The sequence below is a fragment of the Trichoderma camerunense genome (assembly GCF_050948025.1).
Source record: "Trichoderma camerunense strain CBS 138272 chromosome Unknown V8C40scaffold_1, whole genome shotgun sequence".
Taxonomy (NCBI): domain Eukaryota; kingdom Fungi; phylum Ascomycota; class Sordariomycetes; order Hypocreales; family Hypocreaceae; genus Trichoderma; species Trichoderma camerunense.
In genome coordinates this window covers 981,462-1,006,801 of record NW_028145369.1, presented here as the reverse complement: position 1 = coordinate 1,006,801, position 25,340 = coordinate 981,462, and the positions used below count along the sequence as shown (strand labels likewise).

The 25,340-nt window shown below is 47.3% G+C and overlaps 10 protein-coding genes across 10 annotated transcripts; 5 read left to right on the top strand and 5 right to left on the bottom strand.

Moving 5' to 3' along the window:
* Positions 1-772: 772 nt before the first annotated feature.
* Positions 773-2,618, bottom strand: V8C40DRAFT_260264 (uncharacterized protein; the record flags this gene model as incomplete). Its single annotated transcript, XM_083219115.1, has 6 exons — positions 773-947; positions 1,478-1,577; positions 1,642-1,886; positions 1,980-2,067; positions 2,136-2,223; positions 2,289-2,618. 6 exons carry the CDS (start codon positions 2,616-2,618, stop codon positions 773-775), a joined length of 1,026 nt encoding a protein of 341 aa, XP_083078909.1.
* Positions 2,619-2,875: 257 nt separating this feature from the next.
* On the bottom strand, positions 2,876-4,838 carry V8C40DRAFT_260263 (amidase signature domain-containing protein; the record flags this gene model as incomplete). The annotated part of the gene is made up of 10 exons (XM_083219114.1): positions 2,876-3,060; positions 3,113-3,304; positions 3,359-3,478; positions 3,537-3,651; positions 3,699-3,988; positions 4,042-4,066; positions 4,142-4,261; positions 4,315-4,359; positions 4,423-4,524; positions 4,575-4,838. 10 exons carry the CDS (start codon positions 4,836-4,838, stop codon positions 2,876-2,878), a joined length of 1,458 nt encoding a protein of 485 aa, XP_083078908.1.
* Positions 4,839-6,051: 1,213 nt separating this feature from the next.
* Positions 6,052-8,126, bottom strand: V8C40DRAFT_229518 (putative MFS transporter). The gene is made up of 4 exons (XM_083212493.1): positions 7,371-8,126; positions 7,166-7,297; positions 6,699-7,105; positions 6,052-6,632 (listed from the first exon to the last, which is right to left on the bottom strand). The coding sequence occupies exons 1-4, from the start codon at positions 7,792-7,794 to the stop codon at positions 6,120-6,122; spliced, it is 1,476 nt and encodes a 491-aa protein (XP_083078907.1). The 5' UTR covers positions 7,795-8,126; the 3' UTR covers positions 6,052-6,119.
* A 1,378-nt stretch (positions 8,127-9,504) lies between these two features.
* Positions 9,505-10,636, top strand: V8C40DRAFT_279180 (chaperonin 10-like protein; the record flags this gene model as incomplete). The annotated part of the gene is made up of 2 exons (XM_083221179.1): positions 9,505-9,847; positions 9,906-10,636. The coding sequence occupies 2 exons, from the start codon at positions 9,505-9,507 to the stop codon at positions 10,634-10,636; spliced, it is 1,074 nt and encodes a 357-aa protein (XP_083078906.1).
* A 548-nt stretch (positions 10,637-11,184) lies between these two features.
* V8C40DRAFT_6921 (uncharacterized protein) lies at positions 11,185-11,995 on the bottom strand. The gene is made up of 2 exons (XM_083223314.1): positions 11,719-11,995; positions 11,185-11,658 (listed from the first exon to the last, which is right to left on the bottom strand). The coding sequence occupies exons 1-2, from the start codon at positions 11,782-11,784 to the stop codon at positions 11,212-11,214; spliced, it is 513 nt and encodes a 170-aa protein (XP_083078905.1). The 5' UTR covers positions 11,785-11,995; the 3' UTR covers positions 11,185-11,211.
* Positions 11,996-12,329: 334 nt separating this feature from the next.
* Positions 12,330-13,344, top strand: V8C40DRAFT_229514 (oxidase ustYa family protein). The gene is made up of 2 exons (XM_083212492.1): positions 12,330-12,605; positions 12,669-13,344. The coding sequence occupies exons 1-2, from the start codon at positions 12,374-12,376 to the stop codon at positions 13,268-13,270; spliced, it is 834 nt and encodes a 277-aa protein (XP_083078904.1). The 5' UTR covers positions 12,330-12,373; the 3' UTR covers positions 13,271-13,344.
* Positions 13,345-13,593: 249 nt separating this feature from the next.
* Positions 13,594-15,128, top strand: V8C40DRAFT_229511 (uncharacterized protein). Its single transcript, XM_083212491.1, has 4 exons — positions 13,594-14,106; positions 14,169-14,261; positions 14,321-14,448; positions 14,522-15,128. The coding sequence occupies exons 1-4, from the start codon at positions 13,863-13,865 to the stop codon at positions 14,798-14,800; spliced, it is 744 nt and encodes a 247-aa protein (XP_083078903.1). The 5' UTR covers positions 13,594-13,862; the 3' UTR covers positions 14,801-15,128.
* A 1,471-nt stretch (positions 15,129-16,599) lies between these two features.
* On the top strand, positions 16,600-19,118 carry V8C40DRAFT_6891 (uncharacterized protein). Its single transcript, XM_083223311.1, has one exon. The coding sequence runs from the start codon at positions 16,839-16,841 to the stop codon at positions 18,801-18,803; it is 1,965 nt and encodes a 654-aa protein (XP_083078902.1). The 5' UTR covers positions 16,600-16,838; the 3' UTR covers positions 18,804-19,118.
* Positions 19,119-21,621: 2,503 nt separating this feature from the next.
* On the top strand, positions 21,622-23,925 carry V8C40DRAFT_229498 (amino acid/polyamine transporter I). The gene has a single exon (XM_083212490.1). The coding sequence runs from the start codon at positions 22,080-22,082 to the stop codon at positions 23,715-23,717; it is 1,638 nt and encodes a 545-aa protein (XP_083078901.1). The 5' UTR covers positions 21,622-22,079; the 3' UTR covers positions 23,718-23,925.
* V8C40DRAFT_229496 (Alpha/Beta hydrolase protein) lies at positions 23,850-25,199 on the bottom strand. Its single transcript, XM_083212489.1, has 2 exons — positions 24,851-25,199; positions 23,850-24,781 (listed from the first exon to the last, which is right to left on the bottom strand). Exons 1-2 carry the CDS (start codon positions 25,108-25,110, stop codon positions 23,998-24,000), a joined length of 1,044 nt encoding a protein of 347 aa, XP_083078900.1. The 5' UTR covers positions 25,111-25,199; the 3' UTR covers positions 23,850-23,997.
* Positions 25,200-25,340: the final 141 nt, after the last annotated feature.

Below are 25,340 nucleotides of genomic sequence, written 5' to 3'. Positions count from 1 at the left end.
CAGCAGTTAGAAAGGCGTTATTTTGAATGAAGCCAATTCTATTTGGTACTTTCAAGAAGCTTTGTGACTCATACATGCATATAATTCACGGGGGTGACACAAGATGGGATGATCTGCACCGGCCTGGTGATATCTTACCCCGGTCTCCTACATCACGACTGGGTGGCTGCGCATCTCAGTTTTCGTGACATCTAGAATAGCTGAGAGGATTTCGGTCAGTGTCTGGTTGAGAGTCTTGGCTTACCATTAACCCAAATAAAAACATTGATATGCCTACCCAAGGATAAGCTCAAGTACATGTACGTACAGCTACCTATAAGAACAACCAGAGATAGCAGATTTCTTATAAGTTTTTACGACTCAATTAGGCTAGGTCTAATAATATTATCATTATTTGGGTATTAATTAATGTAGATGGTTCCGGTGCCAACTTCCCTTAAAGGCATTCAGAGATCGTGCCCTCTTTGGACAGAACTGGACGCCACATTCCGAGTGAATACATCTCTCCCAAGAGGCCTCACACATCCTCCATACCCTGGACTTCAACGCGAAGGCACCGGTGTCACTTGAATAGATGGGCGACTTTATACAATTACAATAAGATGTACTAACTTATAAAGGCATGTAAAGTATCTTAATGAGTCTACTTGAAGTTATAGCTTAAGATAACTTATAAATGCCTATATCACATCCAGCACTCCATATCTCCCTCCTTGTGAGTCCAAATGTTTCTCCCGGTGGTGTAGTGGAGTTGACGTTATCGAGGTATTGATCAGCCGCCGAGACCGTTGTGCTGATCACGCTCAGGCTGAAGACGAATCTCCTTATCTTCGTGCTTCTCCACCTTCTTCAGTTTGGGCACGGAGATCATGCTTTTCCAGGGTTGCTGAAGTTGAGTTGAAGCCTTGGTGTGGTCAATAGGATCCATGGTGGTTTTAAATTGTTGACTAAAGCTCAAGCATTAGCAATATCCTTCGATGGGAGGAGATGGGTTGGGAAGACATCGGGATTGCACACCGTTTAATAAAGTGATTGATACTCTTCACTGGGCGCTTTTTGAGGCTCGAAGTTTTAGGCTTTGCTCTTTAGTTTGCCAAGTGGAAATTGAAGACAAGTCTCATGGGTATTTTTCCACCCTAATATACTTTGCGGATTGCTTCCATGCCTCAGACTCGGCCAAGATCCGACGAGTAGGATACCTGCAGTTTCACAAACGGGAATTAGTACTCGGTAGAGCCAATAAATTCACATCTAGAATGCCATCGCGCTATTATTTATATCTCCTACTGATAAGCATATCTTTAAAGTTACGCATACATACTAACGTAACGAGGCGAGGCTTCGTGATGTTGCGTATTACACACACACTTGTGGTCCACCCGCATAGGTCGCTCCCCCCTCATCCCCGCGTTGAGCCAGTTTTGCTTGTTGCAATTCCTAGTGACCGGCTGTATACATGCAAGCCCAAAGCGCTTACTCCTCTTTCTTAGTGATCACAATTAGACGAATCTCTAGACTCTCCCTCGGCGGTGCCTCAGCGGGCGCTTGAGGGTTCAGGAACGAGGCATGGGCACAGTCTTCAAGCCATCCATGAAGTTAGTTGGTTTTGCTCGTCACACCTGCATGATAGGCGTGTCTCACAGTTGATTGGGTCTTGTACGTCCGCGTGTGCCGAATCGAAGCTAACAAAGACGGCTATCTCGTCGGGAGTCATCTCACTGAGCCAGTACCATCGTTGCTTCGTGGACGGTCGGACATAGTAAATTTCCCCTGCATATTCAGGAGAGACACGGTCCGCTGGAACGAGGTCACTCTCATGCAGAGTTCTCGTGTCGCAAAAAGCCAGCGGAGACTGTGTGACATTTCGGAACAGAGGGCGCCAAATGCTGTGCGGCGGTAAATATGTTAGCAATACGCCATCTCAGTGTGTTGTCATTTTGCAAGTTTGGATGTTACACTTGCGCAACAGTTTCCCTTACTTGATAATTCGAACCCGATAACCTCCGTTGAGATAATTGGTCTGCTCCTCATCGCTTAGATGCCGCTTGATGCGGTGAAAGCCGCCGTCTCGTGTGTGGTCCACAGCATCGTTAGCGGTGCGAGCTGGGTAAGCAAATGGAGGAGTGTATGTATACCGATGTGTATGGCCGTGACTGCGGGCGCAGGAAGAGACCGGTCGTTTGAGGCTTTATTTTCCTTAGTCATGGGCACATCAAGGCGTCGCTGTTATACCAAGTGTGAGTGTCTAACCGTGATAAACGACGTAAAAAAAGGACATGGATTCTCACACGAATATCGTAACAGATAACTCGATCAGCTTGGAATCGCTCCTGGGCATACTCAACCATGTCCCTCATGTACTTAGTGTCAGCTTGGGTGGTTTTGTCATAATCAACGGACAAGGGTACTCGGTCGAATGAGAAGCTGTGGGTATCAAGTGTGAACTCAGATTCATGGCCACGACAATCAGACAATGTGATGCCATCCTTAGTAGAGTACTTCAGGTTTGTACTCTCTTCGGCTTCAAACCCAGGTATTTGGGTAAGGAAGTATGGCTTTTCTAGTTTGTAGAGATCCAAGTCGGCAATGTACTCGAGAGAAATAAATTGCGTCTTCATATTTCCTCGCATCATATCGCATGATATAAAGATAAAATGGTAGTGGAAGTTTGTTGGTTGACACGAGGGAGTTTGTTGGTCTTATATGACGAATGGCGAGCTTAGTCATGGTAGTTTCTTTTGCAGAAACGGGTGACTTTGAGCCATACCAAGCATACATGTACGTGGCCAAGGTACTACATCTTCGTGCTAAGATTGCCTAATCTACGGGGTTGGTGTCCCGTCTATCTCCCATCTCCAAATTTGAGCTGAAGCTATTACAGCTGTGCTTGATTTGTTTCCTCCATCAAAGCTGGCGGTGGCTGCCGAGCTCCGAGAGTCTCCCAAGCACTCATGACTTGAAACAACTTTCCCTCTTGATGCTTGCTAGCGGTCATGCTAATACCGAATGGTCGCCCATTCATGTCCAAAATACCCAGAGGCATTGTGGCGATGGGATAGCCTCAAAGAATGTTTAGCTTTGGTTGTACACATTCAGACTGGGGGAAACCTACCAGCTGCAGAAGCAACGCTCGATAGCGGACTGTCAGCTAGTGACGCGACGGCGTCCAGCTTAAACAGTTTGAGTATTCGATCGATTCCATTGGGTCCGGCAAGCTCGCGAAGGAAGGCCAGAGTTTCGGCATTTTCGGCGGCAGAGATCTTGCACTTTAACGAGTTTTCGAGGCTTGACTGTGATGGATATTCTGTCTATGCGTCAACATAAGAACTAATGGTGAACTTCATCCATATACGCGTACCTTTGGGGAGTTCTCTGTCGGCGTGCTGGCGATTCCAGTCGACAAGTTCCTTTAAGGTTCCGACTTCAGATGAATCTAGAGTTTCAAGATAGTGATTGATGACTTGCTGAAACTCGTAGGCTTCAAACCTCGTTAGAGTTGGTAAACAATGCAACTCGGGACTTTCTAAGATACCTACATAGGATGTCTCCAATCCCGGGCCAAACGCTGTCACCGGGAGGAAGCTGGACCGGATACTCGACGTGGACACCGGCATCAGATAGGACTTTCATTACGGTGTGGTAATCTTTCCTCTGTGACAATATTAGGGCAATGCGACATCGAGGAATGGCGGATTTACCATCTGGATGAGCGCCTCATCGTTATGTTTGCAAAGACTTTCTGGTAGCTTCCAAATCTTCTCATCCACAAATCCAATCCTTAGCCCGTCCCATTTTTGTGTCATGAGCTGCGACAGTCTTGCATCATGGTTCGATCCTGTCGCTTGCAACATCTCGATGACCATGACAAGGTCAGCTGGGGACCTAGCCATAGCACCGACAGAGTCTAGGCTCTTCGACACTGGAATTACCCCATCCATGGAGACGGTTCCAATGGTCGGCTTCATAGCATAGAGCGCGGCACGAGAGGCTGGGGATACAACAGATCCGTCGGTTTCAACACCGAGAGACACGATGCCGAACCCAGCAGATACACCGACAGCAGATCCTGAAGATGAACCGGTAGGTGTCAAAGAAAGAAGTTAACGAACCGGCTCGCTCACGGAAGGATAGAGAGGCTTACTGAGTGGCCCATTGCTCCCTCATCTAATTTGAGAGGTCCCCTGACGTACGCTGAGCGAGTATAGCCGTTGACGGGAGACCATCCATCCATGAGATCTTTCCCTTTGAAGTTGTTGAATTCCTGCAGTATCACCGTCAGCCACACATCTGTGCAGAGAAAGGCAATACACGTACCGTCAAACTAGCCTTGCCAATGAGGATGCCCCCAGCATCAAGAAGCTATATTGAGCATGAGGTTAGCCAACTCCCCTTTCGATACTAGCGGTTAATAGTTCCGCATACCTTCTGTACAGTAGGGGCGTTCCTAGGCGGCCGAGAGCCGACGAGAGCCCAGCTCCCAGCCGTTGTGTCCATGCCTAATTGAGGATCGGTCGCGATTGTATCCTAGGGGATTGGTGAGCACAAACGGAGAAGATACTAAAAGAACCTTATACCTTCACAATGAATGGAATACCATGGAGTGGGCTTCGAGCCTTTCCGGCGGCACGTTCTTGGTCAAGAAACTGCGCTCGCTCTAGGAGCTGCTGTCTTGGAGCGACAGAGATCAAGGCACCCAGGTGAAGTCCTTTTTTATTGTGCTTGTTGACCTGATCCAAGACTTGCTTTACCAGCGACTCTGCATTGAGTTCAGAACGGTCAAACAGTTGTTGAATGTCGTGAGCCGTCGAGGTAAGGAGGTCGAATGGTTTGAGCGCCATGGATTCTTCTTGGGACAATGAAATGCGACTGCTAGGGCAAGAACACTGAGGCAGAGGGCAAATACTTCGATCGTAAGGTGGCTGTTGTATCTGAAATTTCGCGCTGGTCGGTCGGCCGCTGCTCCAGAGCAATGAGAGGAACTGAAGGAACTTCATGCAGTCACTAGAAGAGAGAGGAGAGAGCAGTCTGGATCGCTTTGAGATGGGGGGTGGGGGGACAGCGCAACAGGCTGGACAGGTAGGAAGAATTGGTGAATCGAGTTGCTTGGGGGAAGCGGCTGGTTACTTTCATCAGTCCAGCGAGGCGGGGGCACGAAGTGTGAGGTCACTGCGAAATGAGGCTCGTGCAGCATTTGTTGTACAATGCGATTGCTTCGTTAGATCTTATTCGCCTCCGGTGGGATATTTTGGAGGTTGGGGGGGGCTTGGCCAACGTTGCATCATCCGCCCACGTAATTAACTCGGATAGTTATACTCTATCAGTGCAAAGATACAGATGCTACCGGGTATTATCTGTGTGACCTACCCGGGGAGGGGTGGGTTAATTCGCTCGCTACGCCAAAATGCGAAGCTACAGTACCTTATAATTGGACTGAGCTTATCATCCCCTTTATTCAATACTAGAATGCAATCCCATTCCGGATATTATTAGTGGCTTTGTTGCAAGCTTAACCAAAATCCTTGCTTGAGGAGAAGGTGCATATCTGAAGTGAGCAACTGCTACACTATTGAGCCTTGTTACTGATTGGAAGAGAATGCAAAGAAGGGATGATCGTAATATACAATAATTTACTATAATCCAGTTGAGCTATATCGGGTTATCATAGTACAGTATACCTGTAATTTGCAACAATTATTGAGAAGATAAGCTGTGAATGAGCTGGTTATCTCAATTCCAAGTCCAACTGCTGTTGGTACTGGGGGAGAACAGCACTAGCGACAAACAGTGCATATTTTACACCAAGATTCTCTCCCAGTTAACAGTAAGAAAGGTGAAATAGATAGCTGCGTAGGCTGTGATGGGGCCGAAGGGTGTGTGAGCAGCTTCTTTGCGAAACTGAGCCTAAACGAGAATTGAGTTGCATAAAGTGGCTTAGAAGGCGAGAGCAGAGGGAAGCGACGATACTGAAGGATACAATGAAAACTTGGATGAAACCAGGTTATATGAATAGACTCTCGTGTAACACGATTTCAAGTCATCGAAGACTCCAAACCTGGAGCTACAAGATTCTGACCAAAACATTAAGGTTTCTGACTCTAACCTAATACCTAAGATCTAGTTTACCAATTGTTTTGCGATTCAAGATAATCCATATCAATCCAAATCGGCTCTCCTTCCTCTGTCTCTTCCAACTTTAAATAAAATAAGGTACCCATAACAACAGCCAGGAAAATAAATGTGAAAATAAATGGCACAATTTCAACCGAGACCCCAAATATTAGTCCGGCAATAAAGGTACCTATACTTTGCATTGCGCCAATAGTTGCGTACAATATGCCAATGTGATCGCCCCCGGACAGAAGGCTAAGGAGGCTATACATAGCTGGGCTATAGCCACACCCAAGAGCATAGAAGTAAATGGCTGCGATCACTATGGTTGACTGGGCATGTTTTGCAATTGCTATCCCCAAAGATCCGGCTACAAGAGCTACAATGCTAGCTCGTGAGATAGACATGTCCTTTCCCAGTGGGCTAAAGCGTAGCTTCTCGATCAGGAAGCGGCTGGTCAGCGGTAGTATCATGGTCAACAAAATGACTTTCAACATGCTGGACCAAGTTATCGATTGAAGTATCTACGTCAAGTGGTCAGTGATAGAAGATGGTTCATAGACGCCTTTCGCAGAACATGTTAAACTCACTAATAGGTCTGCGGAGTCGAGTCGCTGTGAAGATTGCTGGGTAACGAGGAGTCGTAAGTTGCTGCCTGTCGTGCTGAATACACAGAATACTATAAGCATGCCTAGCTTCTTATTCTCGGCGAAAACACGACGGGTTAACCCGGCCATTGACGTTAGGAACTGCGTAAGTCGAAAGTTGTAAGACGAAGGGATTCGTGTCTCAGATGCCATCATTAAACCACCCCTCCTAAGGTCTGGTACGCGAGTCTCTGGCAGGGAGAGCGTGATCAAGAACGACGCGGCTAGACAACCAAACCCGGTGTATATGGAAATCCAGCTGCCCGCATATATAAGAGTCAGTAGAACCGGGTAGGAGACCAGTTCACTCAGTATTCCAGCACCCGTGAGATAAAAGAAGGCAGTTGACCAGCCAAGGATGTTAATAATTTGCACAAAAAGTAAACGAGAAAAAGTCTTGACAACTTACCTCTGCGTATCTAGACTGATGTCACTTGCTATGGTAAACATCATGGCCGAAAGAACGGTGCTACCGCCCCCTATCAGAGCCCAAAGTCCCTTCAACCCCATTAAGTGGACTGGGAACGTTTCTGGGAAACCACCTGCAGTGTAATAAGGTCAGTCAGTCAGTCAGTTTGAACGTATTCGAATATGTCGTGATTCATATGTACGCACATATAACCGCGTCAAATGCCTGCGCCAAGATGATACCCGCAATGGACAATTGGACTATTCGTTTTCGTCCATATATATCAGCCGCCATACCAAATGGCGCGGCGGCTAAAAAACTCATGATAGTTTCAAAAGCGGCTGTCCAGCTTTGAAGTGGAGACAATTCGTCTTGTTCACAAGTCGAGTTGTCTAAAATATTTGTGTCATTTATGTTGGGCTTGTGACATAAAATGTCTTCTTGTATCTGGTTTATTGGCCTTATAATGAGTATCTTTCCAACACCGACAAAGGCGAGCAACAGAAGACATTTAACAATGATAGCCAGACGCGATATGGGAGCATTGCCAACCGCAGGTTCTCTGGCATTGTCGACAGGATGAGTTGCTCGTAGAAGAGGGGCTTGCTCCCCATCCTGACTGGAAGCCATGAAAACAAATCGAGGAGGATGTTGCGTTGAGACTAAGATAATGAGAATGAAATGATATCGAAAAGTCGGGCCTTGGAGGACTAGAACGAGAAGAAGGTAAAATTATGAGAGTCCAAGGGCGGCATGGCATGATTTACCCACTAGACAGACACCGCACGGCTTATCAAGGTTGTCATCGGCGAGGCCGAGAACAGGAGTCAGAATAAGAGCTCAGGATCAGAGAGGGTCACTGGATGGCCAATGCGGTCTGTCGCCTGCCGATGCCAACAGATTTCAATCAGTCATTTTCTCCACATCTGATGAGGGAATTCATATTGTATCGTTGCCGAAAGGATCGTGCATTTGCCCGATGTTTCATGATTGCTCAATCTTTGCTGTCGAGAGGTGTAACTCCGCCAGACTAGGCGCAAACCGGACACGGCCGCAGTTTATACCAACCAACAACCAACAGCCTTTGCTTACAGTATGTCCATAGTCTTTCCTTTTCTCCATCTTCTATATTTGTTCGATTAGACCCGCGGATAGCACCAAAGAGCAGTGCACAGAAAGTAGCTTTCTATAGATTCAGTCTAGCATCAAGTATCCGTGAAGTCTAACAACGACAAGACTGTGAAAAGATTCAGGGCAAGAAGTTCAAACGAGCAGCAGAACTTAATAATATGATGAGTGTTAAATCTGGCTATATTAAATCGAATCTACCAGTATGGAAAGAAGCTTGTTTTGCTGCCTTTAACTATCATAATGGGCTATTTTGATGATGTTCATGGTCGCTTTGCTAGCTTTGGGGTTCTTGGTGTCTGTTACTTTGTCTTGTTGAGTTGTTTGATCTTGAAAGGAATGTGCAACCCATTTCGGATAGGATTGTCGCTGCCCTTTTTAACCAAATAGATCAATATTCCTCTGGTGGTTCTTGGTGTTACACGTTACCGTAGCTAGAAATAGTGAGCTAAGTCTGGTCACTCCGGCACAAAGGTCTAGTTTATTTGTAGAATGCTCACTTCCTGACGCAGCAAGTTTAAAAGATTTGTTGCCTAATGCATATTTATATTTGATACTTGGACTCGAGTAGAGTTCCACTATGTCGTTGCCATTAGTACCCTAGTGCAATTGCGGTGGTGAAAACGTAAAGTTACTGACCCGAAACCACAAGTAATCCATTCATTCATGAACCACGGGGCATATGCACTTTAAGCTTAGTTTTTACATACATGTATTTGCGTACGTTCAGGATTGTGATGCGGACTTGCGGAGGCGGAAGCTTCTATGTAATGCCTTTCTAAGAACTGTTGCAACTCCATGCCCCACTCATGAACTGCCTTCTTGAGCATAGATATGGGCACTACTGGAACTTCACGGCCAGAAAGAGAAAGGACGGGTAGGTTCTTGATATTAACGATTTCTAAGCTTCAAGGGGTACCTGACCAATATTCCCATGAAAATTCCCAATTACGGAAATATTAATAATAGTTATTCCCATATCCGCTTTGTCGCGATTTAATGATGCATGAGACAGATGGCGTTGTCTGTTAAAGTCCGCATTAGACTTTATATAAAGATTTTATGATCGTGAAAATAAATGATGCAATACTCTTTTTGAGAGCATATACTCAGGAAAGAGCCTCCGGCGATATTTGTTAGCCAAGAGGAGAATCAACTCTCTGCTGCGAATAAAGGATATCCCGTCTGTCAATTTCTGCGCCAATATCCAGAATGAAGGAGGCACTCGCATATCCAGGGCCCAAGGTTGATGTTGTCGAGTCCCCTATACCAACTGCGGGACCCTTTCAGATGATTGTCAAGGTGGCTTGCGTTGGACTGAACCCCAAGGACTGGAAAGTAGCAGATGGCGCCGTACCCGGAGTCACTTATTCCAACGAGGGCGACGACTTTTCAGGAGTCGTTCATGCAGTTGGTCAGGGTGTAATCGAGTTCAAGATTGGCGACCGAGTGGGTGTCTTCCATAAAACATTGAGTCCAGGAGGGGGCTGGGCAGAGTATGCTATTGCTTGGGAGAGCATGGCATTTCACCTGGCCGACCATGTCTCTTTCGAAGGTTAGTCTCAAAATCACTTTTCGGAAAAGATGCACAAACCACTAATTTTACTGAACAGAGGCTGCAACTGTTCCATTGGCAGCCATTACCTCTTGTTTGGGGCTTTATCGTCGTCTTCCACTCCCTTATCCTTGGGATCCTTGCGATAAACCGCAGCCATTCATCATTTATGGCGCGGCATCGGCTGTAGGTGCCTACGCTGTGAAACTAGCCGTCCTCTCGAATATTCATCCTATCGTCGCAGTTGCCGGAAGGGGAATCGATTTTGTAGAGACACTCATCGACAGGTCTCGTGGCGACACAATTGTTGACTACCGTCAAGGAGACGAACCTGTGGTCGAAGCCATCAAAGCAGCTTTGGGGAATATAGAGCCAGAATTCGCCCTTGATGCTGTGAGCGAAAAGGAAACGGTTCTCAACATCTCTCGGGTGATAAACAAAACTATTGGGAAGATTGCTGTTGTACTGAACATTCCATCCGGTCTAATTCCGGAGGGGATTTCGCTTATCAACTCAGCAGTTGAAACAAGCCAGGTAGACCTTGGCAATGACGCGCTTACCTGGCCTAACTCAAAGGGACAAAGCGTAGGAATCACGCACTTTACAACCGTCATGCTGAGATTCATCGGTAGAGGCTTGAATGAAGGCTGGTTCAGCGCGCATCCGCATGAAGTAGTGCCCGGCGGGCTTCACGGGCTAGAGGGCGCGCTTACACGCTTGAAGAGTGGTTCAGTTAGCGCAACTAAGCTCGTTGTCAGGATATCGGATACCAATGGTTTAGGAAATTAATCCGGCCTATTACAGCGGCCTGGTGGCTTAATAAACACAATAAACACAATGGCTAATCAAGCCCGGGAGTCATCCTGGTCGATGCATTGTCACCGCGCGGTGGGGTTGTGGGCAGTTTATCCTGTTGAGGTAAAGAACTTTCGTTAGCAACCTTGATATCAGTCCCGAAGATAGAAAGATACTAGAACCAAAATTGGGCAGGGGGCGGCCGCTACTTGGATACGAACCTCTTAGATACTTGACAGCCAAAATACTTGCCAAGACACGTTACGGAACCAAGGAAACAGTATGCGAAGAGCCGGCAGTTATTTTCCTGTTGCTCTGTGATTAGCGAGGTGATGCTTCAATAGTCATTTTAACACCTAATGAAGCATACGGTAGCGAATTGTGTGTTGAGGGAAATCAAATTATACAATTTTAAGACATGAAAAGAATAAAAAAGAATTCTAGATTGAACGAAATTTTGCCCTCTTTAGCGGGGATTTGATAACTTGAGTTTACAGAAGCTTAATTTGACAACTACAATAGTAACCTTTTAATTGTATTTGGTGACGTTGATAGTATCTATTTTACTTTCACTCCTTTTTCCATTCATAGTTGGCAACACCATCGGTGCTCTGAGTATCTTTCTTCCATTCATAGTTGGCAACACCATCGGTGCTCTGAGTATCTTTCTTCCACTCATAGTTGGCAACACCATCAGTGTTCTGGGTACTCCTCTTCCACTCGTAGTTGGCAACACCATCAGTACCCTGGGTATCCTTCTTCCATGCATAGTTAGCAACACCATCAGTACTCTGGGTATCCTTCTTCCATGCATAGTTGGCGACGCCATCAGTGCTCTGAGTATCTTTCTTCCACTCATAGTTGGCAACACCATCAGTGTTCTGGGTACCCCTCTTCCACTCGTAGTTGGCAACACCATCAGTACCCTGGGTATCCTTCTTCCACGCATAGTTAGCAACACCATCAGTGCTCTGGGTGTCCTTCTTCCATTCATAGTTGGCAACAGCGTCCGATCCCTGGGAAAAGAGCAATCAGTTAGCTTTGAGAAGAGAGAGGATAAGGAGTCAATGGATTACAGGGACAGGAGCAGCAGCCACTGTGGCCGCAAGTGTAATGCAGCTGAGGAAAAGAGACGTCTTCATTTTGATAGTGATATTGGTAGCGAATCAAATTTCTTTGGTGGGATAATTATTAAACACAAGTAAAGGAAATCTAATCTGGCGGCATCGTTCTTCCTTTAAGATATCTAATCCCACCATCACAGTGTCGTGTGAGGCAAATGGAACGCATTAGTCAGTGGGGGGCAGTCCCCAACGGAACCTGCTTTGTGGATGAATACAAGCTAGTTCTGATGCCTATTAACAGGCTTACAATTTGTCCGAGCAGTTGATCGTGCCAAGGCATAAGAATTCCGTGATTCCGAAGGTTTGTCCGAAAAAAGCCTTGATATTCTGCAAATGGAAGGTGAGATGTCGTGGATTCCATGCTTGTAGATACGAGTGTGGTTCCAATACCTGCATGACAATGCAGCTAAAATAGTCATTGATATCATGACGGGGGTTTACATACATAGGCGACGATAACCGAGAACAACAATGAGAATGAGCTAACCCGTATCAGTCTTATTATGTTATTCTCAAAGAAAGGTAAGCTTGAAACTTCTTAATGTACGACCCAAGAAAAAACAAAGCAATTCAGATTGTTACTGTAATCAGCTGTAAGTCAACAGAAATGAATATGCAGAGGGAAAGAGACGAAAGCTCCATTGAAGAGTCAGACCCTTTCTTAGGGGGCTCAATGCTCGGGAAAGGGCAGACCAGAAGTCATCGACGGCAGGATATACTCTTGTACTGCTTGATCGGCTTACTGGGAGTATCCCTAGGCTCTCATGTCTTGACATATCTCTACATCCACAGAGCTTCCTACCTCGACGCAATGTGCGTACGACATACGCAAGAGAATCGTGAGTTAGAGTTTGTCCTTTTCCAACATTCTTGTGGGCACGGTTCGATTAACTCTTTTCCAGCTACTCCTATTGATATCCCAATTCATTATCACTCAGTTCTTTATGATGGGACATTTCTCGCCAACTCGACCTCTGCCTTCCGCCTTCCCCCCTCTCCAGAGGTGGACGAAGCATGGGAAGGCCTTGGTACCACTTCAAAACCACTCATATTGTCCAAGTCTCAGGCAGAACGTGCTGGCATCAGTTCCGACCATCTTAAAACCCCGTCGGGGGACTTTCCAGTTCTCTTCGAGTTCAATCACCATTTGCACTGCCTCAACTTGATCCGCAAATCCGTCTACTTCAATTACAATTATTACTCAGACCCCGAGTACCCCGGACACCACCTTGGAAAAGATGAGGAGACAATTGCCAAACATGTCACACACTGCATTGACATGCTCCGGCAAGTCCTCCAGTGTAAGCCGGATTTGGGAGTTTTCGGACAGTATTGGGTAAAAGACCCGGCTGAGGGCATAGATGGTTCTTTTGTGGATTTCAACACGAACCACAAGTGCATCGACTGGGAACCAGTAAGAGAGTGGGTTCATGCACACCAAAGTCTCGAGGACATGGTGGTGGAATTGCAAGAGGGTGATAAGATCCTAGATATCGCGCCTTAGAAAGACACTAGTTGTGTGTAGTACGAGGATGGCTCACAAATAATAGTCGATGAGTGCTTTTATATTACATGGATGGGCTGTAAGATTATGCAAGGTTGTGGGTTCCCAGTGGGCATGAACACAGACATGTTAACCGTCAACGGTTATTGTGGGTGTGATTTAGATGAACTTTTGCTAGGTTTGTGCCGACTTAACCTTCATCGGCTAAATCTACACGACATACAGCATGCAAGACAAACTGGGAACAGCATAAGACTTCGTTGATCGAGCCATTTAAAACGTCATTGTCGCCACTTATTAGTACTTATTCTGGTAATTGCTCACTTGCAACGCGTTTATCATCATCAGGACTTTTGCATCTGCAGGGTCAAGTCCCCGCCAAGCACATGGAGTTTGTCTTACTCGTATGCCAGCAGTAATTTGCGAATGCCCCTCATTGTGCACGGTCAGCTTCCTTTCTTAGCACAGCTCGACTAAATTAATCGCTTACATGATGTCGCCCGACTTCGTTTTGGTGGATAACTCCAGTCAAACTGTAGCTGGATCCCTATCTTGGGAGTCGCTTTGATCTTTTGACTCCAAGTAATGCATTATGTCTCGGCAAAGCTCTGGCTCTGAAGATGAAGACACGCTGTTGGGCTCCAAGAGCGAGAGTCTCTCTCTACCGATGATGGAGAAGAGAAGGGCGAATCTTGGGATTATACAGCTTTCTCTCGTTGCTTTGCTGAGTTCAGTGATTTCCGTCGCAGTGAGCCTCATTGTATGGAAAAGTGTACAGCCCAGAGCTGGGTTAAGGGAGGGTGTAAAATTACTTCCAGGACTGGACATTCCCCCTCGTAGGCAAAATTTTCTTCATTTTGTTCTCGTTACTTCTTTTACAGCTAACGGGAGATCATAGTTGGACCAATTCATAAAGCCTTCATGCCTGAGAGGGTATATGATGACCCTCGTACAGAGCACGGCCACGAAGCGTGGATGAACCTGTTTCCAAGTACGCTCTTTAACATCCACATCTGGAATAATACAGTTCTCTGACATGTGGTTATTTAGAGGGAAAGGGATATGTCTCAATAAAAAACATAGAAGCAGCAGGTCCAGTGCCCGACTATGTTCAGGACACGAGCACAGATGGCACCGGACGATTCTCTGTCGCAGTATTTCACCAGCTGCACTGTCTCGTATGTGAACAATCTCTCACTGACTTTGCTCCATCATTTGCTTTTGCTTTGTACCTGACGGCTCTTGATGCAGTATCTTCTTCAATCCGACCTCTTCGAAGCTTTAGAGGGAAATATCACCGAGCCGCACTCCCACTCACTCCACTGCTTGGATTACCTTAGAGAGAGTATCCTCTGTACATCCGATTCCACGTTGGAGCCATTCAAACCAAAATTTGATAGCGCAGCGGATAGAAAAGGCGTAGACGGATACGGCACTCCGCACCAGTGTCGCGATTTTGGAAAACTGAGAAACTGGGCTGAGCGATTTCGGTACAACGATAATCAAGGATTCGAGACCTTTGAAGGATAAAAAGCGACCGATTCAACTCAGCGACGTATTGAAGCCGCAGACTTATATTTTACTCTAAGCAAAACGATTGTCCTGTAAGATCAATACTTTGTGAGATATTGCGCCGTCAATACAGCCACATAACAAAGTTTTGATGCTTGCATGTTATGCTTCTTTTAGTGCAGAAGCCAAGATGAAGACGAGCGCCACAATGCACAGCCGCAAACTTCAATATTAACAACTACGTGTGGCACCCCTCGATATAGACACCAACTGTTTATTAAATGAAGCAAAAACATATTCCATATGCCAGCTATAGTATCTATATACAACTATATGTTTTTGGAGCTTTCAAGTCTTTCTACGTAAGCAGGTTTTGTAAACTTAGCTTGAAGTGGTCAGTGCATGTGGAGTTCGTTCGTCTTCGTCGTCGTGCTGACATACAGTAGTTGCAGATGCGGATGCGCACGTTTGCATGATTGCAACGTGGGTAATGTAGTAAACAATGTAACCCTCTCATATCGGCAATCTGCCAAGAGTTGCAAATCGATCGCACTATTAATGATGATTACTACTGTGCATGCAAATTAGCATACGCGATCGCCGAGCGTTGGGCTATGCCGGCATTAGATTTACTTCTAATTCGCGGTATCAATAGGCTATTCATTGTTTTTAGGGGAGCCGCGGCACTTGTCAAATCTGTACACAACTGCTTGTTCCAGAGTGTCACCTAAGGTGTTGCGGTTGATGGCCTAACCGTATGTATCTTGAGTCATCGATGTGAGACATGTGAGACTACATGAGGCTTATGATGGAATTAGCGATATATAAGCCTCAACAGCCCTCTGACTTTCAGCCTTTTTGCAATTTCAACAGCTTAAATCCAAGGGATTAGGGTTATAGCTCTATCCTATATTACGGGTGTTGTACCCGGCACCCTCGTGCTATATAGGATACATCAATCCTACCCTCTTGGGCGGTTATAGGCCTTTCTGAAGGTGGAACTATAGCAAATATAGGATATCCAATCCAGCAGACTTTGAGTATCCTACTTTACAACGTGCGTAGTGTGCGACTTGTAAGGAGGGGAGAGAATCATTGAAGGGCCTATTCCAGTCAAGAACCATTAATTCACCAGTCTAACACATTTGCATCTAAAAAGTACATATCTATATAATGAGAACTCTCTGGCGCACTCGATATAAATAATTCATTCATTCAATACACTAGCTACGAAAGTTCTACCAGAGAGAATAAAGTTCCATTTGTATCTAGCCAAAGATTATTTCACTAGTTTTACCCTGCTTCAAATATCAGCCTTCTTCATTGCAATATGCGTTCATAGGGAAGACTTGCTGGGCAATTCGGAACGAGGGCACGTATCCTTCCAATTTGATCCGAACAGCGACAATTACGGGAGACGTGCTTGGCGTCCCTTCATGGAGTGTATAGTCAGTCATCGTCAGCACCTATTTAGCTTTCTTAAAGCCAGAATCTTTCATGAAAATCCATCATGTCCGTTGTGTCATGGATATGTCCCTCAGGAGATAAAATACCATGAGAGCGAGCTGTTGATGAATATGACGTCGACAGGGAGACCAGTCAGATTGATGTACCACTTGACATGCCTACCTATATCCACTTCAAATTTAAGTAGTCGTGTATGTGATGGTTACTGCAGCTACTTCTGTGGCATGTTGGTGTTGGACCTCCATTAGACGACTTGGCCCAATCGGGCCGCGCAATAGTAATAACACGTGAAATTTACCCTTTTTTGGGTATATATGATTTGTTCTTCCACTTTTATTTTTTTTTTCGTTATCTTTCCCTTGCCATTACTTACACAAAAGAAATTGACAATGCCACAATAACCGATCTGCCCAACCTACTCAATCGTGGAATCAGACATCTGGCGGCAACACTGACTGGCCTTGAACAACCTGCCGTGCTCTAATTTTCTCCGAAATCAAAGCTCACCCACCGATATTGACGCCACCCTCTAGTCTTCTGAGTCTTCACCTCATAGCTAAAGAGAAAACAAGTCGGCAAAGATTCTAGGATGGCAACCGATACCTCCTTGGCGCCACTAGAAAGGCTGCCTTTTCATCTTTTAGAGGGCATCTGCTCCTGGCTGAATCCGTCAAAAGGCGGTGGTCTGCTCACCTTTTCGTTGGCGAATCGACAGTGCGCCTCTGCGGCCATGAGGTTCCGTCTCCGGCGTATCCATCTCAAGATCGACGGACTGAATCCAGACGAAAGTTTCACTTTCCTGGATGAGATGCCAGATGTAAACATCCGCCTTAGCTTTGTTCGCAATCTCAGGATTAGTGGTTCTCGGGCCTATGAAGAGGACTCGGAACAAAACGAAACTGGATGTGAAGAGATTGAAGAGGAAAGCTTTTTTGCGAAGCCTAGTCCTCTTTGTCCCACAAGATTTAGATCCCCTCTCTATGAGTCAAACGAACCACCACAAGCGCCAGAGGAGATACTACGGATGAAGATCAAGTATCAAGAAACCTGGGTCGGAATAGCGAAATTCATCAGCCGACTGAGTTGTTTATCCGATCTCGTATATAATTGCATAAGCCAGGTACCGATGTGCTTGCTCTTAGCGCTACGCGACAATTGCCCAGATGCCAGACTACATGTTCATACCTTCAACCTTCGAAGCCTCTATCAGCCAAGGAACGAATATCACGATATCTCGCCAGAAGAGTATGCCCTTGCTACATCGCCGAATCTTTATGGGATCTACATGAAATACTCTTCTTATGATGGAGATGGATACATTGGGTACAATGAAGAAGCCGTCATACAGATGGTAAGAAGTTTAGCGCCAAAGCTCTCGTATGTTGGCATGGCTGGTCAACCAATAGGTAATACCATTGAGTTAGCCAATGCCATCCAGCTGCACAGGCAGTCTGGTAAGCCGAAATGGAAGGGTTTCTTCATCAACGACGGCCAAGTACGCGATAAAGTGCAGGGCAAGGGGAGTTTGCGCACCTTGTACCTTAATGGAGCTTCAGAGCTACGCATTCATCAGTGGTCTGGCTATACCGACTTTAACAAGCTAACTAAACTGCATCTGGGATTTACTATTATTGATGCAGTACAGGCCCTAGCTATTATCGCAGAGGGTGGTGGATTATCTTCTCTTTCTTCTCTCGCTTTAATGCCTGGAGCACGGAATCTGGAGCAAGCAATAGCTGCCGATGAGTCCGTATGTCGGCTATTGCGAGCTATGAAGCCACTGCAGAGCCTCGAATTGGAAGGTGAAGTAGGAGACAGCGCCTGGCGAGCAGTTATTGATCAACATGGCAATTCTCTTCGAGAGCTTCGTTTTGTCCCAGCCTCGAAGTCCTTTGATGATATCGAAGCTTTCGTGCTCTCTTGTGGTAGGATAAGGCTACTCTCAGGCATATGTTTGAACCTAGAGAAGCTGGAGCTGCGTATTCCTCGAACCCGTGGTGATAGAGACGAAGTTGGCATCTATCAAATCCTTGGCCAGCTTCCACGATTGAAGCGTATCTCTCTAGTCCTTGACTGTTCTGTCATCGATCCTCCCGAAGTAAGGCATGGAGAATCATTTATTGAAATGGGTGGCTGGGAGCTACCCGTTAACACTTTTCGCGCAGCGCTCATCAATACCGCCATGGATTCGGCCCTTGCTCAATCCATCTTTGATACAATAGCTGCAGCGAGAGCGTACACCGGCGGTAGTTCTCTCGTCGATCTGAAACTAAAGATCTATGGCGCCGGCAACTTCGGGAGGTCCTCGCTCGATAGTGAACCTAGGATCCCTTTGGAATGGGTCGGGCAGAGCTGGTTTGTGAGAAGGAATTCTCGGGACGGAGGTCTAGTCGCTCAGAGAATCAAATCTTTTGTCGATGACCTTGACGTTCTTAAGGATGATTTCTTTGAGCGCCATGACCTAAGAGCTGTCTGGATGGATATATGGCCAGGAAGTCCGGGTGATCGGAGGTACCAGTGGCATAGCTTCCCTCTAGCTAGATCAGCAGACTGAACAGAGTCATGTATGTAAGCTCTGCCAAAAGTGCTGCAAGAAATGTCTGACAGGTTCCTTTGCGCCTAATTGCTCACAAATGTCCGGCATCTGCTTTTCAAAAAAGGACACGAAAATACAACTTCAAACAGCATTGCTCCTCTACCTGGAGTAACATTGTCAGGGTTCTTGTCAAAATAATCTGTCAGGCAATGTCAATATGGTCCGCGGGTCACTATTACAATGGAGATTGTGTATTTACATTACTAACTATTTGCAGTAATGGCAAGTTGACTAAATCCATGGTATGTTTGCACCAAGTTACTGATGTAACCTTGAGAATGACTATGAATGCTCTGTAGCTTGAGGTTTTGGCACGACTAAGCAGGAAAACAGTGTTATTGTCATCCCTCAGCTAATAAAGCTGATATTAGTAAGGGTACGACCCCTAATCATTCGCCACGTCTTCGATGCTTACCGTTACAGCTACGCTGAGAGAATATGGGACTCCAAGCGGGCTCCTGCAAGGTCCCTTTCGCCCGAGGGATAAACGTGCCTTGCACGCTCACAGGAGCCAGCTATTAAGAATTTGATTAGCCTATTCAGCATAAGGGGGCTAATTCCGTTTCACAAAGCATTGTGCTCTGAAATGAACGATAAGCAAGATGGGGATGACTGGGCCAGCATCAATTGCTACTCCACACCCGAATCCAATTACATTACGAGTAATTCGTATATTTGATTGATAAAATTCCAACATAATACGACGTATGTGAGGCTTCTACTTGGGAATAGAGCTGAAATATCATTGGTAATGTCTTTGTACATATTCGTAGCACTTACAAACTGGACAAATTTCTCAATGGAAGTGCTGTTGTATACCAGGATAAGATCTGGTACCATGGATGCAATCTAAATTCTTAACTATTCACCTTCTTCACACACTATCGCCGTCCACTTTTCTCTGATACTTGTACACGTAGTAAGGGACTAAATCTGTGGCACTTTACTGCGAGGAGAAACTGTATCATTACCTCGTATTTCTGCAAAATTGAGGCCAATCACTCTCACACATATTCACCTACCAATGCGAGCTTTACAACCTCATCTCAACGATTCTTATTTTCATTACGTATTTTCAGTTGCTCTCAACAAAGTCAATCCCTCGTGGTTCATCATTAGAGCTTATGGGTGACTGACTGCATGTGCCCAATTTCCGCCGAATTCCGGTTGCCCTGCAATTCACGCCCAATCTAGGACCCAAAGTCGCTTGCCAACAGAGCTTCTATCTTCAGCTCCCGCTGTTCGCGCCCGCATGGCCGTGCAATATGTACATATAATCGATTCAACCCCCCTACTTGTCCAAATTTAGTAACGACGTTGTTTGGTTTTATTGCTAGGCAACGCTATAATCGACACTATGTCTTATCGGTCAACATTTTGGCATCGGCAGACATCCAATGACAACATGTGCATATGCTAACAACTTCCTTAACGACCCGAAAGTTTATTAACAAAGCAATCGTGCTTTTATTTGACAATGAAAAAGGCGTTTTACAGCTTTACGCGCATCAGCTTTGATGCCCTGTCAAGACGTTGCCAAGACCGGTAAGACGGGAAGCATCTCCCCCTCAAACTCCATCAGCTCCGCTCACCGGATCTTCGCCACTTTGGGCGCTCCAACGGATCATCGCCACAATGACGCTGGGCGAACGATAACGGCGAATCCAGCTGAATGACCATTGAATTGACGAGCCCGATATCCTCCTTTCCCCGCGTATTAGATGACAGGAGAATCCACGATCTGTGGGCCTGGAACAAGGTTCCAAAGGGGAATATGGAAGTTAAGCGAAGCCGTAGGTTCAACGCTTCGAATAGTTGCTTTATTTGTTCGGAAGCATCAATTCATTACGATGCGCATTTCGGAGCCAGGCTATTAGTCGCGGGAGCAGGGGGATACATTCTTTGTATTGTTAAGGCTATGCTTCAGCACTCGTGCATTGTCGTACAGTACGAGCACTCAATAAGCACGAAGCCAACCACCCCTCTCTTCTCGCCGAGTTTCCCAATCTGAACATGGAACACCAGATAGATAAACAGTAAACATTCACGTACGTGATGCAAATCAGCAAAGTTTCGCATCCCATTAGAAATCTACGGGTATCAAGGCACATATCAGACCTAACAATGCGAGATACGCAGATAAAGTCATCTGGATATGTTTCTTAGCGGAGAACTTGCCGGGTCCGACAAGGGTGCCGGCGTCAAGGGCGGGATTGTGCCCTCGTTAGCACGAACTCGGCCGGGAGAGGCCGCTTTCTCAGCTTCGTCCCTTGGGAGAGAATGCGATAATACCGGGAACCAAGCTCTCACCAAACGAGAAACGCCGGAGTCAACGACATGACACTAAACTGCTAACGGGCATAAAGCAGCAAAAGCGACAACACTAAAGCAAGCCATGAACACAAAGGAGGGGGTTTCCAAGTCCTCTCGCTCGCGCCGATCCAGTGCCTCTGGGCAAGCCGCCTCGGAGCTGGGCTTGAAGAAATCTGGGGAAGTCCGGGGTAACCCTGGTTTAGCACCGCCCCTTAGCATATCTTGGAAGCTCGTTAGTTGGCTGGAAAGCGGCTGTTATCAGGGCCGCCCTATCAGGTCCCCGTCGTTATCGGCCTTGGTCAGGTTACGTCGTGGCAACTGAGTCTTTTTTGCCTCCATCGCTATCATCGTCTAGTCCGCATGTCGCCTAGAGGCGTGGATGAGGTGTGGCACACAGATTGACGCTTGGCCTGAGATCGGAGACTCCAAGTTGTAGAGATAAGCAACTCGGTACAGGGGCTAACAAGAGGACGGGAAGCAGTGTGTGCGTAACGACGGCATACGTGCACACATGTCCGGGTTGTCGCGTACATACACGGACACACACACATGTCGGGATCTAAAAGCCAAGGTGAGGAGAAGACCGAGGAGAGACGCCTAGAATGTCACATAAACGCCATCACGCGCCCTACACGCCGGGATGTCAATTCGTCTCCTTCCTCCTTCTCGTTATATAAAACCTCTTTGGCCCTTTGAATTACTGAAGACTTGCCGCTGTGCAATTCGCCCACTCATCGCTTGTTCTCTACTCTGAGACATCTGACTGAGATCAATTTCACAAGACAAAGGCTTCCAGGGAATGCTGTCTGACCATTCACATCTGCTGCTCTCCTCTTGCATCACTGCAAAATATCTCAACAAGTGAAAACAAGGAACGGAACAGAGGAGAAATAATCCAACCCATAACAACAACAATCCACAATGGCGAGCAGCAGTAAGAAAGACCCCAACATCGCCAAGCTCATCGACGGCGAGCTCGACACCGCCGACCAAGCCACCCGCGATGCCGTCGATCTCGCCGCCCTCGGCCACTCCCAGGCCCTCACCCGCAAGTTCGACATCTGGAGCATGCTGGCCCTCGCCTTCTGCGTCCTGGGCACCTACTCGACCGAGGCCCAGGGCATGTCCAGCGGCCTCACAAACGGCGGGCCCATTGCCGTGCTCTGGGGCCTCCTCGTCGTCACGCTGTGCAACATCTGCGTTGCCGTGTCCATGGGCGAACTCTGCAGCAGCATGCCCACCGCTCTAGGCCAGGCATTCTGGATCTCGCAGCTGAGCCAGACGCCGCTTGGGCGTTTCACGGCATACATGTGTGCCTGGATCAACACGTTTGGTTGGTGGACGCTCACGGCCTCGCAGAATGCCTTCATGACCGAGTTCGTGCTGGGCATGAAGGTCATGTTTGACCCGGATTGGGACGGCGCGAGCAAGGGCTGGGTGCAATTCCTAGTCTACGTCGGCATCACCGTCTTCTTCACTGCCATCAACCACGTCGGCTGCCGCAACGACAAGTTCCTTCCGTGGTTCAACAACTTCGTCGGCGTCTGGTACGTCGGCTTGTTCTTCATCCTTGGCCTGGCGCTGCTCATCTCCGTCGGCGTCAAGCACGACCTCCAGTACCAGTCAGCCAAGTTCGTCTTTGGCACTTGGATCAACCAGACTGGCTGGCCCGATGGTGTCACTTGGTTCATGGGTCTTGTCCAGGGCGCGTATGGCCTGACTGCCTTTGACTCTGTCATCCACATGGTTGAAGAGATCCCTGCTCCTCGACGCAATGGCCCCAAGACCATGTATCTGTCCGTCATCTGCGGTGCCATCTCCGGCTTCATCTTCATGGTTATCTGCCTCTTCACCATTCAGAACCTCGACAATGTTCTGGACCCTCCCACCGGTCTGCCATTTGTCGAGTTGCTCCAGGAGACTGTTGGACTCAACGGTGCCGCCGTCTTGGTTGCCCTCTTCATCTTCAACGGAATGGGCCAGGGTGTCAGCGTCTTGACCTCTTCCTCCCGTCTCACATGGAGTTTTGCCCGTGATGGCGGAATCCCCTACGCCGCCTACTTCTCCCACGTCGACCCGGTATGGCAAGTTCCAGGCCGTGCTTTGTGGCTTCAGGCATTCCTCATCAGCCTGATCGGCGTCTTGTATCTTTTTGCAAACACAGTGCTCGAAGCCATTCTCAGCGTCAGCACCATCGCATTGACAGTTTCTTACGGCATGCCCATCATTGTCCTCCTCCTTGTCGGCCGTGATAAGCTGCCACCGGGAGAATTCCGTCTTGGTCGATTCGGTGTGCCTCTCAACATCATCTCCATCGTATACTGCGTCATAACAACCGTCTTCTTCCTGTTCCCTGGCAGCCCCAACCCAGCTCCTAGCGACATGAACTACGCCATTGCCGTTTTTGGCGTTATGCTTGTTGCAGCCGTTGGCTTTTGGTTCGTAAAGGGCCGGGTTTCCTTTATGCAAATGGATGATGAGTTGATCGGCCAAGTTGTACGTGAACTCTCCTATGACGAGCAAAATGTTCAGGTCGCCACATCGGTGGACACAAAATAGGCCAGTATCATGGCAATCTGCAGAGGCGTTTACGGGTTTTGATTTTTTTGATTATATGCCACCTGGTTAAGGGGCATGGATGTAGGCAGAGTATAGCACATGTAACTGAAGATAGGAGATATGTACAACACGCTAGAAAAGGTAGAGGCCAGTACTATAACACGCTAATAAAAGCAATTGAAGCCTGCTATCATAAAGGCATTTGTTACCTTCAGGTCTATCTAACATATAAACGTTGATCCATGACCGAGTCTCCCATTTTGTATAGGTACCCATCACTCTAATTGCTGTCGTACAGCTTACCCGCGAAATCACAAACCAAATCTAGCATGGAATACAACACTCCCTCTTCAGCCCAAAAATGACCAGCCGACGCAATTTCGTGTCCACGGAACTGTGATGCGTGCTGCGAACTCAGCCCAGCCACCCAAGAACGCAGCTTGCCCACAGGGACAAAGATGTCACCATCTCCAAAGATGGCCAGGGTGGGATTTCGCACCAGCTTAGTCTCAGCTTCATCTTCCGAAGGAGGACTTCGCCTTGCGAAGACCGACGGCACCAAGGACATGGTAGCAAGATGCGTAACGAGGCCCTGCAGTGGAGACACAAGCAGATAGGCTGGCTGGGGTGTGGTGAAGCCGTTTACTGGTGAGAGTTTGCCATTTGCCGGTACCTGTGGACTAGCTGAATTGCTCGTGGTTCCGTGGGCTTTTTGTTGTCCGCCTGTCATGATACCGCGAGCTTCTTTCAGAGCTTGGCCCTGCTTCTCAGCCCAACTTTCAGCCCGCAGTCGTATCTGAGCAGCATTGGATCCACTGTCCGGAGAGGCAAAGCGTTCCAGAAGCTCATTAAGAGGCGGCAATTGTGTCGTTATCATGGCTCCATACGAGTAGCCTGCCATCAGCAAGACAGGACGCTGGCTAACCGACGCCGCCTGTTGCTCAGTTACGCCAGACGACACGAGGCGATGAACGTAATGCGCCATGAAACCAACGAAGCTGATGTAATCGTCGCGCTCCGGCTTTGCCGTCCACGATGTCCGTCCACCAGATTGCCCAGCACCTCTACACCTCGGTTTCCCTCTCATTAGCCAAACTCGAGCGCCTCGTTCACTTCAGCTCCATGACACGCACCTGAAATTGAACGTCCCCAGCAGATACCCCTTGCGAAGCAGCTGCGATGCCACAATATCTACCAGTCCATCATCAAAACTCCCGCCCAGCGGAGCATACGGATGCGCAAAAACAGCCGCATGTCGTTTCCAAGGCGCCACTCCGTGCTGTGAGCCGCGCGCGCCTGTAAACAACGAGGCTGGGTGATAGACTCGACAATCCAGCGCCGTGCCGTCGTGGATACTGGGGATTGTTAGCGTAAAAGAAGGCTCGGGCAGCATCTTCTTCTTTTTCGCATTTTGAGCAGGGCGGCAAAGGGCGGCAAAGGGCGGCGGTCGCCAAGGATAACAATAAGGTGTGTATTTGTCTTAGTGTGGAGATGAAGTTTCGGTTGCTGAAGGGACTGCCGAAGCTCCAATTATTCGCCGGGAAGCTTCGCTCTAGCTTGGCTGCGACGTCATTTTGATAGGCAGGTAGCAGCGATTCAAGCAGCACCGAAAACTGTTAAAAC